Source organism: Cetorhinus maximus, chromosome 12 (genome assembly GCF_964194155.1).
Source record: "Cetorhinus maximus chromosome 12, sCetMax3.hap1.1, whole genome shotgun sequence".
Lineage (NCBI taxonomy): Eukaryota > Metazoa > Chordata > Chondrichthyes > Lamniformes > Cetorhinidae > Cetorhinus > Cetorhinus maximus.
In genome coordinates, this window is record NC_135890.1 from 24,025,410 (window position 1) to 24,039,465 (window position 14,056).

At 41.8% G+C, this 14,056-nt stretch overlaps 1 protein-coding gene across 11 annotated transcripts in view; it reads right to left on the reverse strand.

The window, feature by feature from the left end:
- dennd6b (DENN/MADD domain containing 6B) overlaps positions 1-14,056 on the reverse strand; it is a 105,896-nt gene that overhangs the window by 38,428 nt on the left and 53,412 nt on the right. For all 11 annotated transcript variants that reach the window (XR_013578107.1, XR_013578106.1, XM_078553173.1 and 8 more), the window contains 3 exons: positions 11,035-11,130; positions 5,920-6,014; positions 3,304-3,369 (listed from right to left, as the gene is read on the reverse strand). Coding sequence is in view for 9 of the 11 variants with exons in the window: in XM_078553173.1 (XP_078409299.1) it covers positions 3,304-3,369; positions 5,920-6,014; positions 11,035-11,130 (257 nt within the window). In the remaining 2 variants the exon portion in view is untranslated. The remainder of the gene's footprint in view (positions 1-3,303; positions 3,370-5,919; positions 6,015-11,034; positions 11,131-14,056) is intronic.

Sequence of the window (14,056 nt, forward strand, 5' to 3'; positions counted from 1 at the left end):
GTGAGGAGAGCGGGATATCTGGGATCTTAGTGAATGACAGGACCAACAGTGTATCTCCTTAATCAATGAGATTTAAGGAGTGAGAAACAGAAGACCGACGAAGTGGGGGTGGATTATGTGCAGATAAAGAAATAAACAGGGAAAGAGAGAAAGGAAAAGTAAGTAAATGAGTTAGAATTTAGAAGTCTGAAATTTTGAAAATTTCTAACAATTTACACATGCAGGAATGAGACTCTTTAATTGTTTAAACTGTTCCCTTTTTGGGCCAGAGTGATTGATTGTCATTACATTAACAATTATTACATTGGTAAGAAGGTACATATACTGTTGATTACAAACCGTAAATTTCTCAGGCAAGTTTAATGGGTAATTAATCTGTTAGATTTGCAGGTTGTAAACGGGGTAGTTGAGGACGAGGTGCTGTTTGTGTGAAGCAAACTATGGAGCAACGTAAATGGAACACTAATTCTGGAAATTTTACAGCATATCTCTTAATCCCCTGAATTTGTTGGCCAATGTGTGCATAATGGCGTGAGTCGTGAACTCAAGTTATTTTTCCAGAATTTGGCCCAAAGAATTTACAAGTTAACTGACTATTCCAACCTAAATCACTATTAGTATTGCTTGCTTGTCTGTTTCCAAAGTTACATACAAGGTCCCAAGCACATATCCAAAATGTATACATGTTGTCCGATTGCTTCAATTATCTGTAGGGTAGTTAATAATTTTTGAATCCTTATCAATTATTCAGATCCAGCAAGCTTCGGCAAATCAGTCAAGGGGCATTTAAGTGACAGTATTTGAGTGGCTGTATTTGTTCATTAAACTGAATTAGTAGAGGAGAGCTGGACCATAGGAACCTTTTGCTGTATTGGGTCTATAGCAACTCTTTGGTAAAGCAATCAAAAATAAATCTCACTGCCCCATTCTCTCTCACCATGTCTCTAAAACAATCAGAAACTAATCGCACAGCCCCACTCTCTTCTCATAGCCCTGTATCAATCCCAAACTAATCCCACTGCTTTGCATTCTCCCAATAATCCTGTATCGTTTCCAAACTAATCCTACTGCCTCACTCTCCTCATAGCCCTGTATCAATCCTAAATTAATCCCATTGTTCGACTCTCTTCCCCTATTGCTGTACCAATCCAAAACTAATTCCACAGCCCTGATGCTCCCTATAGCTCTGAATTAATGCCAAACTAAATCTTCACTGCCCCACACTCTCCCTATAGCCTTGCATTTTCTTCTACTTCAAATATTTATCCAATTTTCCATTAGAATAGTTTCTCCTCCCATTGTAGACTAGTTATTATGATAGGGAGTCACAAAGCAATGGAAAGAAAGAATGAATGAAAGAAACAAATAACTTTTTTTTGAACTGTAGATATTGTTGATAATGAGGAAACATGGCAATCAAGTTGTGCACAGCAAGGTCTTACACACCGCAATGAGATAAATGACCAGATAATCTGTTTTAGTGAATGATAAATTTTGGCCAGGACAGTTCTGCTCTGAATAGTGCTGTGGGTTCTTATACATCACCTGACAGAGCAGCTGAGAACTCAGTTTAATGTCTCATCCGAAAAGCATTCACCACTCAGCAGACATAGCAGAGTTACAGTGGAGTTGGTGAATTTTCCACCCTTTTCTGCTCTGCTCTACTTTTCTAGGATCTTTTGTTGGACACAGAGGCATCCATCCAATCAGGCCAGAGCAAGCAGTGAGAATGCTCCTCTCAGCAAAATCCGATGATACAACAGAGGAGGCCTGAGGGAAAGAGGTCAGAGAAACACGCAGGCTCCACAAAATAACACGCAAGTTTCCCTGTCTCTTCCTACTCTAGAAAAGCCCAATTGTTCCCCTGATCCTACACTGGCCTAGAGGGGCGAACATCAATCAGGCATCTGTTTCATGCCCATGGGTGACTGTTGAAATGGTAAAGAGGCGCCCTTGTTAGCACAATCTGACAGCACAGCATTCCCTCAGTACTGCCCCCCAACAATGTAGTGCTCCTTCATTACGGTGCTGAAGTGTCAGTCTAGATTCTGTACTTCCAGAGTGGACCTTGAACCCATGACATTCTGACATGGTAGCCTCTTAATCCAGCCTGACATTTTGTACTTTTGTTCATTATAGGAATACATAGTCACTGCAATAAATATTGTTTTTTTTCCCCCTGTGTGCAACACATTGCACTCATCTGTATTGACTTTATAAACAGAGGAATAAAAAACAAAAGCAAGGAAGTTATGCTAAACTTTCAGAAATCACTGGTTAGGCACCAGCTGGTGTATTATATCCAATTCTGGGCACCACACTATAGGAATGATGTCAAGGCCTCAGAGGGTGTGCAGAGGAGAGTTACTAGAATGGTACCGGAAATGAAAGGCTTCAGTTACGTGGAGAGACTGGAGAAACTTTGATTGTTCTCCTTGTAGCAATGTAGGTTAAGAGGAGACTTGATAGAGGTGTTACAGGTCATGAAGGGTTTTGATAGAGTAAATAAAGAAAAACTGTTTCCTGTAGGAGGGTTGGACACAGATTTAAGGTAATTGGGGAGAAAAAACTAGAGGTGACAGGTGGAAAAAAAAGGAACGAATTGTTATGATCTGGAACGCACTGCTTTAAATAGCAGCTTTCAAAAGGGAATGGGATAAATAATTGAAGGGGTAAAATTGACAGGGCTATGAGGAAAAAACAAGGGAGTGCTACGAATTGGGTCGCTTTGCCAAAGCGCATGCAGACACGATGGGCCGAATGGCCTGCTTCTGTGCTGTATCATGCTTTGATTCTATGTCACATGTGATTGTTTTACTGTTACTGTCATCTAAGACTTCCTTTATTAGAATGTTATCTGACTCACTTATCATGCAATGAGAATTCCTCTCACTGAATCTCTAAAGCATTGGAAGGGAAAGCAATCTCTTGCCAAAACTGCCTTCCACAACACCTGTGAATCTTGATTTCCAATCTTCTTGATTCCTGTTGGTTCAATCACTTGATCTCCTAAAATGAAATCAGACTGATCAGGGAGAGGTCTGGGCGATGAAAGGATCGTGTTTGCCTCACTGCACTACCATGTCCTCATCAGGAGGAGGAGATCTTCATCTACGGCATCTGGACTGGATTTGAACTCTGGATTTGAACTCAAATTTCAAAAGTGAAAGGTCAGTGTCTGGCTGTGATACTCCACCTTAATTTTCAGATACCCCTGACAAGACAAAGTAATCCTTGTATAGTCTAATAAGCTGTAGGCATGACTTGAGAAGGATCCCAAAGTAAAGGCCAAACCTTCATTACCTGGCTTTGTGTCCAGTGTCCTAAGCTTCATCAGTTTCTTCACTTTTATTTGTTTGGGTAAATCACCTGGAAAACAAAATCATAATGTGATTGCTGAAGTTACATTTTATGGTTTAAAGCGGATTCACGAAACTATTAAATATGGAGCTCGTGCTTAAATGAGATTAGATGTTATATCAATGAAAACAGATGATACACACATTACAGTACAAGTCTACAGTACATACAAAGTAACAGTGGATGCACAGCTCATGTAAAATAAGACAGGCGGCACATTGCAGTTACACTTCCAAGACTTGTAACACCGGGACACAAGAGGACAGCTTGAGTGGTTTAAGGGGCAGAAGTAAATAATGTTACTACGTTGGAAGCCTGAAGTCTTTCTGATGGAGAGAATATGGGATCAGAACCACGGTTTGAGAATACTTAGGCTGCGAACAGTCTGTCTCAGCCTGAGACAGTGGCCAGGGAAGGGAACAGAATGGAGGCGAGGATAAGGAGCTTGTGGCAGGTTCCAAAGACCGGCTTTGGACTATCCAATATTTAACAGGAAAATACATGGCTCATTCAAAACTGGATAACATTTTTAAAATCATTGAAATAGTGTAGGCTGATTTGTTAATTCCACTGCCCTGCAGGAAAAACTGAATTTCAGGACCTCTTTGGGGCCTAATTTGCTGTTATTTCCTCTACCTCTAAGCTTACAATCTAAGACAGTCCAAATCTCAATTATTCATTCAGCTATTTTAGAACCCAGAGCTCAGATCATATCTCAGTTCAGCCTGAGAGTCTCTTAATTCAGAACTCTAACTTAGCTCTACAATGGACTTTAATCCATCATCTCACCTTTACAGCATTTCTTTTTTTAAAAGGAATGGATAGAAAATATTTTGAACAATAAGCTCTCAGGTGTTGCAGAAAGGAAACATCCAGTTTTTAAATGATAGCAAAAGACCTATATTGCAATGTGTAACAGAAAGTGGCTTGCTATGTGCATGAAACAATTAAATGTAAGCTTAAATTTTGAGATGAGAACACTGGGGTGCACACATGACGCAAGGGTGACCAGCTGAGCTTGATTTTCAGATATAAACTTTGTCCCCTCATTAGAATAGGCTTCCTGTAAGTGGAATACTTGCTCAAGCAGCAAAGAACCAGATGCTAGCAGCCTCATAAAATGAGAATGAAGCCAGCTGACAGTTACAAAATTGTTGCATCTGGCTCTTAAAGAGTGTTAAAGATTTGGGTCTGTTGTAGATATTTCCTTGATTAGACAGCTCCAAGTTAAGAGCTGGTAACTGCAAAATAGGCAAATCAGTTTCCTTCTGCTTGGTAAGTTATATGAATATGTTTCTAAGGAACCACTGATGTTTTCTTATACTGATATTAGAGCAGTCCAAAAGCTGAGATCCCACTACCTTCCTCTTTATCCAGAGCCTTGTATGTTTTTCTGCCTCAATGTTTGTCTAATTTTCTCTGTTTTACCTATTCCTTATAGAAAAGAATTCCATACTTTTAACAACTCTCCACCTAAAGAATTTTTCCTAACCTCTTCCCCACTGTGATAATCTTGAATTAATGATTCCACGTCACTGTCACCCTGAGCAAAACAAATCTTTCCTTATTCACCCCAGTAAAAACCTTAATCATTTTAAAACCTCATCAAATATCTATGCTAGAAATCATTAGCAAAAATGAAAATGCATTGAATTGAAGGTAATGTGCTGGATTAGTACTGCAAATCAATTCTGTGCAGCGTACCTCAGGAAGAATATTTTATTCTTAGTGCAGTGCAGATTCAATAGAGTGCTGGCAATGAGGACAATTTGCATAATTGTAGCTTGTATTTCATGGAGTTCAGAAGGTTGAGGGTTGGACAAATCAAGGAACTTAAAATTATTGCAGAATTTAATAGTGTAGATAGAAAGAAATTATTTTCTCTGGTGGGAAAATCTAGAACACAGAGGCATAACCTTAAAATTAGAGCTAGGCCCTTCAGGAGTGCAATTGAGAAGAATGTTTTCATTGAAAGGTTAGTGGAAATCTGGAAATGTCTCCCCAAAAAGCAATGGGTGTAGGGGGGGCAATTGGAATTTTTAAGACTGAGATTGATTTGTTAGGGAAGGGTATCAAGGGGTCTGGAGCCAAGATCAGTGATGTAATTAAGATAAGCCATAATCTAACTGAATGTTTAACAAGATTGAGGGACCATTCATGTGCTCTTATTGTTCGAGTGCCAAATGTGGTGTTTGGCAAAGAATACTCTGTGCCTTCATCTGAATATCAGTTTGTGTAGCTTTGTGAAGTACTTTGCATTCCAATTCTGTTTAGTAAGGTTTCTGCCAAAGTGAATGATGAAACAAGATTGAGGAGTTAAATGGCTTCCTTCAGTTCCCAAGATCTTACAAAATCATGCAAAAAAAATGGACATTTAATGATCACGTTACTTGCACATGATGCCATAACGTAAAATGGTTCATCGCTCATCTCCCTCAAAGAAGAAAACATTTTCTGAAACCTTTTTCATGAACACATGGCTCTGCACATATTTAACTCAGTACAGGTTTAAGAGCTGTGTCTCAGAACAATAAATTATGCTCACCATTCCTTCCTTACCTGACATTCTGACTTCTCCAATACGAATAATGTGTGGCCAGTGCTGGAATGTTTTGATGAAGAAAGGATTGGTCACTCCCAAAATAACATTTGGCCTAGTCAAAATAAATCACACCACTTAAATCAATACAGAGTACAAGGAGTAATGAAAATAACCCACTGATAGTGCTCTGGGATTGATGATATAGGGAACACAGAGATGAAAGATTGTTATAACCAGTCTAAATGTCTAGTTATAAACTTACAAAGGACTTGGTTAATATTAACATGACAGGAAATTCCCTAATTAGTATTGGTGAATATACAGATCCCATTTCCACATTTTTCTCCCTCTCATGTGTATATAGTGGGGGTGGGTGACAAAAACTTGCATTTGTACAATGTACTCCAAGACTTCTATTTGCTGCTATCAAGTCAGCTTCTAGGGGTATGATGATGGTTTATTAATAGTTATTGCTCCAATTTTTTCCTCTGTCTTTCTACTACTTCCAGGAAGGATTTCACACCCAATTCCTTCAGATTGCACACAGCACCCAACTTTCCCTTGAAGGATATCAGAATTTCTAGCGCTGCTCCATTCCAGGTACTAGTTCCTTACTGAATGAAGAAATACTTTCTAAAATCAGCTCTAAATTTATATTTTACCAGCTTGTACACATGTCCTCTAATCCTGCAATTATGGTTTAACTTGGAAATATTGCTCCAAATAAACTTCTCCTACTCCACTATGCATCTTAAGTACCACCATAACTTTCCTCATAGCTCAGACTTTGACATTTGATTGGCCTCATCGGCCCTCTTCTGCCCAATTTAAGAGTTTGAAAGGTCATCGGCCCGAAACGTTACCTCTGCTTCTCTCTCCCAGATACTGCCAAACCTGCTGAGTATTTCCAGCATTTTCTGTTTTTATTTAAGTGTTTGATTGCTTATCTTGCATTTAGATGAAAAGAATTAAATGCAGTACGTAGGATGTACCTTTAACTTAGCAACATATAATTTCAAAACAAAAACAGAAATACCTGGAAAAACTCAGCAGGTCTGGCAGCAGCGGCGGAGAAGAGTACAGTTGATGTTTTGAGTCCTCATGACCCTTCAACAGAACTAAGTAAAATTAGGAAAGGGGTGAAATATAAGCTGGTTTTAGGAGAGGAGTGTGGGGGGGGGGGGGGGGGGGTGGTGTGTGTTGTTGGGACAAGCAGCCAGTGATAGGTGGAGATAACCAAAAGCTGTCACGGACAAAAGAACAAAGAGGTGTTGAAGGTGGTGATATTATCTAAAGGAATTGCTAATTAAGAGTATAAGACAGGACAGATAAGGTACAGATAGCTCTAGTGGGGGTGGGGGAATACTAAAAGATAGAAATAAACAATGGTGGAAATACATTTAAAAATAATGGAAATAGTTGGGAAAAGAAAAAATCTATATAAATTATTGGAAAAAACAAAAAGGAGGGGGAAGAAATGGGAAGAGGGTGGGGATGGAGGAGAGAGTTCAAGATCTAAAATTGTTGAACTCAATATTCAGTCCGGAAGGCTGTAAAGTGCCTAGTCGGAAGATGAGGTGCTGTTCCTCCAGTTTACGTTGAGCTTCACTGGAACAATGCAGCCAGCCAAGGACAGACATGTGGGCAAGTGAGCAGGGTGGAGTGTCGAAATGGCAAGCGACAGGGAGGTCTGGGTCATGCTTACGGACAGACCGAAGGTGTTCTGCAAAGCGGTCACCCAGTCTGCGTTTGGTCTCTCCAATGTAGAGGAAACCGCATTGGGAGCAACAAATGCAGTAGACTAAGTTGAGGGAAATGCAAGTGAAATGCTGCTTCACTTGAAAGGAGTGTTTGGGCCCTTGGACGGTGAGGAGAGAGGAAGTGAAGGGGCAGGTGTTGCATCTTCTGCGTTTGCATGGGGAGGTGCCATGGGAGGAGGAGTAGGGGGTGATGGAGGAGTGGACCAGGGTGTCACGGAGGGAACAATCCCTACGGAATGCCGCCAGGGGGTTGAAGGGAAGATGTGTTTGGTGGTGGCATCATGCTGGAGTTGGCGGAAATGGCGGAGGATGAACCTTTGAATGTGGAGGCAAGTGGGGTGATAAGTGAGGACAAGGGGGACCCTATCATGTTTCTGGGAGGGAGGAGAAGGCGTGAGGGCGGATGCGCGGGAGATGGACGGGACACGGTTGAGGGCCCTGTCAACTACCCTGGGTGGAAAACCTCGGTTAAGGAAGGAGGACATGTCAGAGGAACTGTTTTTGAAAGTAGCATCATCAGAACAGATGCGACGGAGGCGAAGGAACTGAGAGAATGGGATGGAGTCCTTACAGGAAGCGGGGTGTGAGGAGCTGTAGTCGAGGTAGCTGTGGGAGTCGGTAGGCTTGTAATGGATATTGGTGGACAGTCTGTCACCAGAAATTGAGACAGAGAGGTCAAGGAAGGGAAGGGAAGTGTCAGAGATGGACCATGTGAAAATGATGGAGGGGTGGAGATTAGAAGCAAAATTAATAAATTTTTCCAGGTCCCGACGAGAGCATGAAGCAGCACCGAAGTAATCATCGATGTACCAGAGAAAGAGTTGTGGGAGGGGGCTGGAGTAGGACTGGAACAAGAAATGTTCCACATACCCCATAAAGAGACAGGCATAGCTGGGGCCCATGCGGGTCCCCATAGCCACACCTTTTATTTGGAGGAAGTGAGAGGAGTTAAAGGAGAAATTGTTCAGTGTGAGAACAAGTTCAGCCAGACAGAGGAGAGTAGTAGTGGATGGGGATTGTTCGGGCCTCTGTTCGAGGAAGAAGCAGAGAGCCCTCAGGCCATCCTGGTGGGGGATGGAGGTGTAGAGGGATTGGACGTCCATGGTGAAAAGGAGGCGGTTGGGGCCAGGGAACTGGAAATTGTTGATGTGACATAAGGTGTCAGAGGAATCACGGATGTAGGTGGGAAGGGACTGGACAAGGGGAGAGAGAAGGGAGTCAAGATAGCGAGAAATGAGTTCCGTGGGGCAGGAACAGGCCGACACGATCGGTCTGCTGTGACAGTCCTGTTTGTGGATTTTGGGTAGGAGGTAGTCCGAGGTGGGGCGACTATCAGGTTGGAAGCTGTGGAAGGAAGATCTTCAGAGGAGATGAGGTCAGTGACAGTCCTGGAAACAATAGCTTGATGTTCAGTGGTGGGGTCATGGTCCAGGGAGAGGTAGGAGGAAGTGTCTGCGAGTTGACGCTCAACCTCTGCGAGGTAGAGGTCAGTGCGCCAGACAACAACAGCACCACCCTCGTCAGCGGGTTTGATGACAATGTTAGGGTTGGACCTGAGAGAACGGAGTGCAGTAAGTTCAGAGAGAGACAGGTTAGAACGGGTGAGAGGAGCAGAGAAATTGAGACGACTAATTCACGTCGACAGTTCTCAATGAAAAGATCAAGAGAAGGTAAGAATCCAGAGGGAGGGGTCCAGGTGGAGGGAGAATATTGGAGGTGGGTAAAAGGATCCGTTGAATGGGAAGAGGACTCCTGCCCAAAGAAGTGAGCACGGAGACGAAGGCGGCGGAAGAAGAGTTCAGCATCGTGCCGAGCCCGAAATTCATTGAGATGAGGGGTAAGGGTATGAAACTAAGTCCTTTGCTGAGCACTGAACGTTCAGCGTCGGAGAGGGGAAGGTCTTTAAATTAAATTATCATATAATTTCAGTATGACAGCTTTAGACTTGGGGGTTATTTTAGGGAAAGGGTGATAACAGGCAGTAAGTGGGTGCTGTGCTAACGTGGCATCCCTGTTAAAAAGTCTGTTTTAGCTGCAATTTACATGCTAATTGATGACTACCATCATTTAAGTGTACTTGGAGGTGCTAAAATAGACACCTGCACATTAGCACTTGAGCACTGATTAGGGGCAAATTTTGTGGAGCAGGACATGTAGCTACCACATACATTCTTACACTAAAGGTATGCAGTACGCTGGATAACAAGCAATGGCATGGATTAGGATGGCCCAGGGATGGAGCGAGAGGGTATAACAGCTTTTCTGCGCAGCACTGAAGGTTCTGGAGGAGGATGTACAGAGGAGGAAGGATATCCTTTACCAGCAGTGAAAAAGGAGGTCACAGAGGCAAATAATGCTTTGGAGGTGGGAGGAGATTGCCCCTTCCCACCCCCCAGGGCATGGCTCCAGTTCCACAAAAAAATCCCCATCTCAGATTACTTTTGTGTCTTTACCATTATTTATCCTTCAATCACCATCACTAAAAACAGATGATCTGGTCATTTATCTTAATGCTGTTTGTAGGATCTTGCAGTGTGAAAATTTGCTGCTGTGTTTTCTACATTATAACAGTGACGATGCTTCAGAAGTACATAATTGGCTGTAATCCACTTTACAATACTGAGGTTGTTAAAGGTGCTATAGAAATGCAAGTCTTTCTTTCTTTTGCCTCATAGTTTTAAGTTGATACTTGATTTTCTTCTTGGTTCTGTTTGTAAAATTTCAAAAAGTAAATTAACCTACACAAAAATAAAAAAGACTTGCATTTATAGTGCCTTTCACATACTCCAAACGTCCCAAAGTGCTTTATAGTCAATTAAATACTTTTTAAGCGTAGTCAACATTGTAATGTGGGAAATGCAGCAGCCAATTTGCACACAGCTAAATCACACAAACTGTAATGTGGTAATGACCAAATATTCTGTTTTTGTGAAAAACGTTGGCCAGGACACAGAAGATAACTCCCTGGCTCTTCTGGGAAATAGTGCCATGAAATCTTTAGCGGCCACCTGAGGTTTAGTGTCTCATCCAAAAGACAACACCTCTGACAGTGTGGCACTTCACAAGTGCTGCACTTGAGTGTCAGTCTAGATTTCTGTGCTCAAGTCCTGGAGTGCGAAACTCACAACCTTCCGAATCAGAAGCAAGGATGCTACCAACTGAGCCACAGCTGACACACAGGGAAGAAGCATCAATTTACCTTGTTCATGAGCACTGTAACAGACTTCTTACCATACTCAGCCAGAGGGCAGCAAAGTTCACTCACTGTACAGCTTACTGCAATTGGGAAGTTTCACTTCAATGTGCCAACTCCAAGACTCCATTCCACCACTTCAATAAATACAATTAAAAATCATTTATGTTTCAACTTACGGTGCCTGCGTTCGCGTTGTATACTCTTTAAATTCAGTGTCATGGATGGTGAAGTAAGGCCGATAGTCACAGCAGTATCTCAGGGGTGCAATACAACTACAACAGAGAACAAACAGACTGACAACAAATCCAAGTACTAGGATCAGATGTTCAAATTCTGTGTGAAGGACGGTATGGACAGATTTACCAAAACAAAGCCCTTAAGTAAATGAAATAGAAAGTAGTTAACAAAGAAAGATTAAACCTTCACTTGCCCAATCCACTCTACATACCTGACAAGTAGAATAGCCGGAAGTTAAAATATAAACCAAATAAGACCAAATGTATTGTCCCAGATCACTCAGCAATCCTTAATAGCTACTTTCTAATATGTCACAAAGAGTGAAGAAGCATTTCATACAATTTTCACATGTTTTGGCTGCTCTCTAACAAAGCAATCTGGTTCTTGAGCGTCCCTTCTACATTTTATTAACATACGCAACATCAAAGTAAACTGATGTAATTAGAGATGGTCAAACACTTAGACAAATGCTGTAGTTAGTGGGAAAAGCTGTGGCTGTGTTCCTTAGAACAGAGGAGGTTAAAGCAGGGGTTCCCAAACCATGGGTCGCGACCCTGATGGGCTCTCACTCTGGGATCCCTTCAATTTTCAAGCATTAAAATGGGGTGCCAGTGGAAAAATTTTTGGAAAACACTGGGTTAATGGGAAACTTAATAGAGGTGTTCAAAATCATGAAGAGTTTTGGTAGAATAAATAAGCAAAAGATGTTCCAATGGTCAATGTCAGTAACCAGAGAACACAAATTTAGGGTAATTGGCAATGAACGAGAGGCGACATGGACATATTTTGATTTTTTTTTAAACACAGGTGAATTGTTAAAATCTGGAATGCACTGCCTAAATTCAATAATAACTTTCAACAGCGAATTGGACAAATATTTGAAGGGGAAAAATCTACAGGGTTTTAGGGAAAAGGCAGGGAAATTAGGTTAATTGGGTGAATGGCCTCCTTCTGTGCTGCATCATTCTTTGATTCCAAGTTATTGTGGAAGTTGGTCAGACAGGATCTTCTTCTGAATACATGCTGACTGCTTTAACTAGGTTAATTAAGGTACTGGTGATCCTCAAGTTTATTTCTGACCATCAATTTCATTTTCTGCATTCAATTCCACAATTTGCTTTGAAGTTAGACTGATGGTTCTGCAGTTTGCCTATCTTTTTAGCCAGATTTCCACCACATCACAGCTCCCTAATACCACACAAGACTCCAGTTCTAGCATCTTATTGGAAATTGCTTTAGCATTCATGTATATACATCTTATTATCAAGGGGTTGCCTCTGGTAATGAGCTGGTGAATCTTTGCTGCTGTGCCTTTTCCATTGTTTTTATTTCCCTCATTAATAGGAGGCCCAAAAGCGTGCAGGATATTGCAAATGTGGCCTAAGGTTTTGTATAACTTCAAGGTTTCCTCCTTGCATCTGTATTCTCAGCCTTTAGATATAAAAACAAGGGCCTGAATCCTACATTCATCAGGCGCGCACGATTAGCAGGCCCAGAAGCAGACATGAAATGCGCTTCTGCCTGCGATCAGCCTCCAATTTCGTGTTGGCTGGCCAATTAACTGCCAGCCAGCATGAAACACATGCTGAGAAAGGCTCAGCACTGCCGGAGGGGGTGCGGGAAGAGGGTGGGCACCAAGAGAAAGGAGGGTATGGGCTTGCGCTCCCTGAAGGCTGACAGCTGTTGTGGAGCCGCCTCAGGGAGCTGCAGTAACTTAAAAATGAAATGAGCTCAATAAACTGCTGCAAACTGTGACTATACTGTAAATGCAAGCACCTGGCAGCAGACTACATAGCAGACCATCCCTCAAACGTCTTCTTTTATTTTATTTAACCCCAGACATTTCATCCCGCCCTGGATGTAGTTTGTCGTGAAAATGTGAAGGCCAGCTGGCCGTTTGGCCCGTCCGCCAACTGTAAAAATGGACGGGCTGCGGAAAGTCACTGACAAGTGGCTCCTTAATGGGCTTAATTGCCCGCTTAATTGTTGGCGTGTGCGCTTCCGACTCCCGTGCAGGCTCGCTGACCGCAATGTTGCGCACGAGCCCTATGACATCAGGACGTATGCCCGATGTCTTCTCGTGCGATTCCGGGTCGGGTGCACACCTGCACGAACAGCGCAAGATTCTGGCCAAAGATTCCAATTTACTTTTTTATGATCTGGTCTATCATTGAATTAAATAAGGTAAAGATGTTTCCAGTGGTTGAGATCACTAACCTCGCATTCTATTAGTACTTCCTGCACTTCATTCAGCTGAGCTGCACCCTCCCTGTAACAATGGGTCCTAAAATACAAACACCATTGGCTCCAGATGCAGCCTGATCCACACTTTTTAACCGTGGCAAGATAATGTTCTTTGATCTATATGGTTTGTGATTTTATGTAAATTAACAGAAAACATACACCAGCTTGATATCTTTAGGGATCTGTCTAATATGACTCCCAGAACTTCCACTTGGTTTGTTCTAGTCAGTATTTTCCTGCTATTCCTATAATCCTTCTGCTTATTTTATATCCTTAAATGTATGACTTTAGTTATCTGCATTCAACTGCATCAACAAAATACATCCCAAAATAATCCAAGGCCATCTTGGCTTTCCCTGCTAAAAAAAAAATGACTGTCATTTACAAACTTAGAGATGAAATTACCATCATCCTTTTCAAAATTTTCATAAATGATTTAGAAAAAAACCAAGCAATCCATCATAGCTCACAAAGGAGTACAAGAAAGCATGATTTGGGATCTAGAGAATTAAACACATTAGGATAATCTCACAGAATTGGCACTCTATTCATTGGAAAGGAGAAGATTGAGAAGGATATTTAAATTAATAAGGCTCAAGGAAGTTGAGGATCAGTCAGGGGCATTTGACCAGACAGCAGAACGAGGGGATAACAGTATAAACTAAAAAGGGGCAGATGCAAGTGACATGCAAAAAATTATTTCCTTAACGAGGAAGC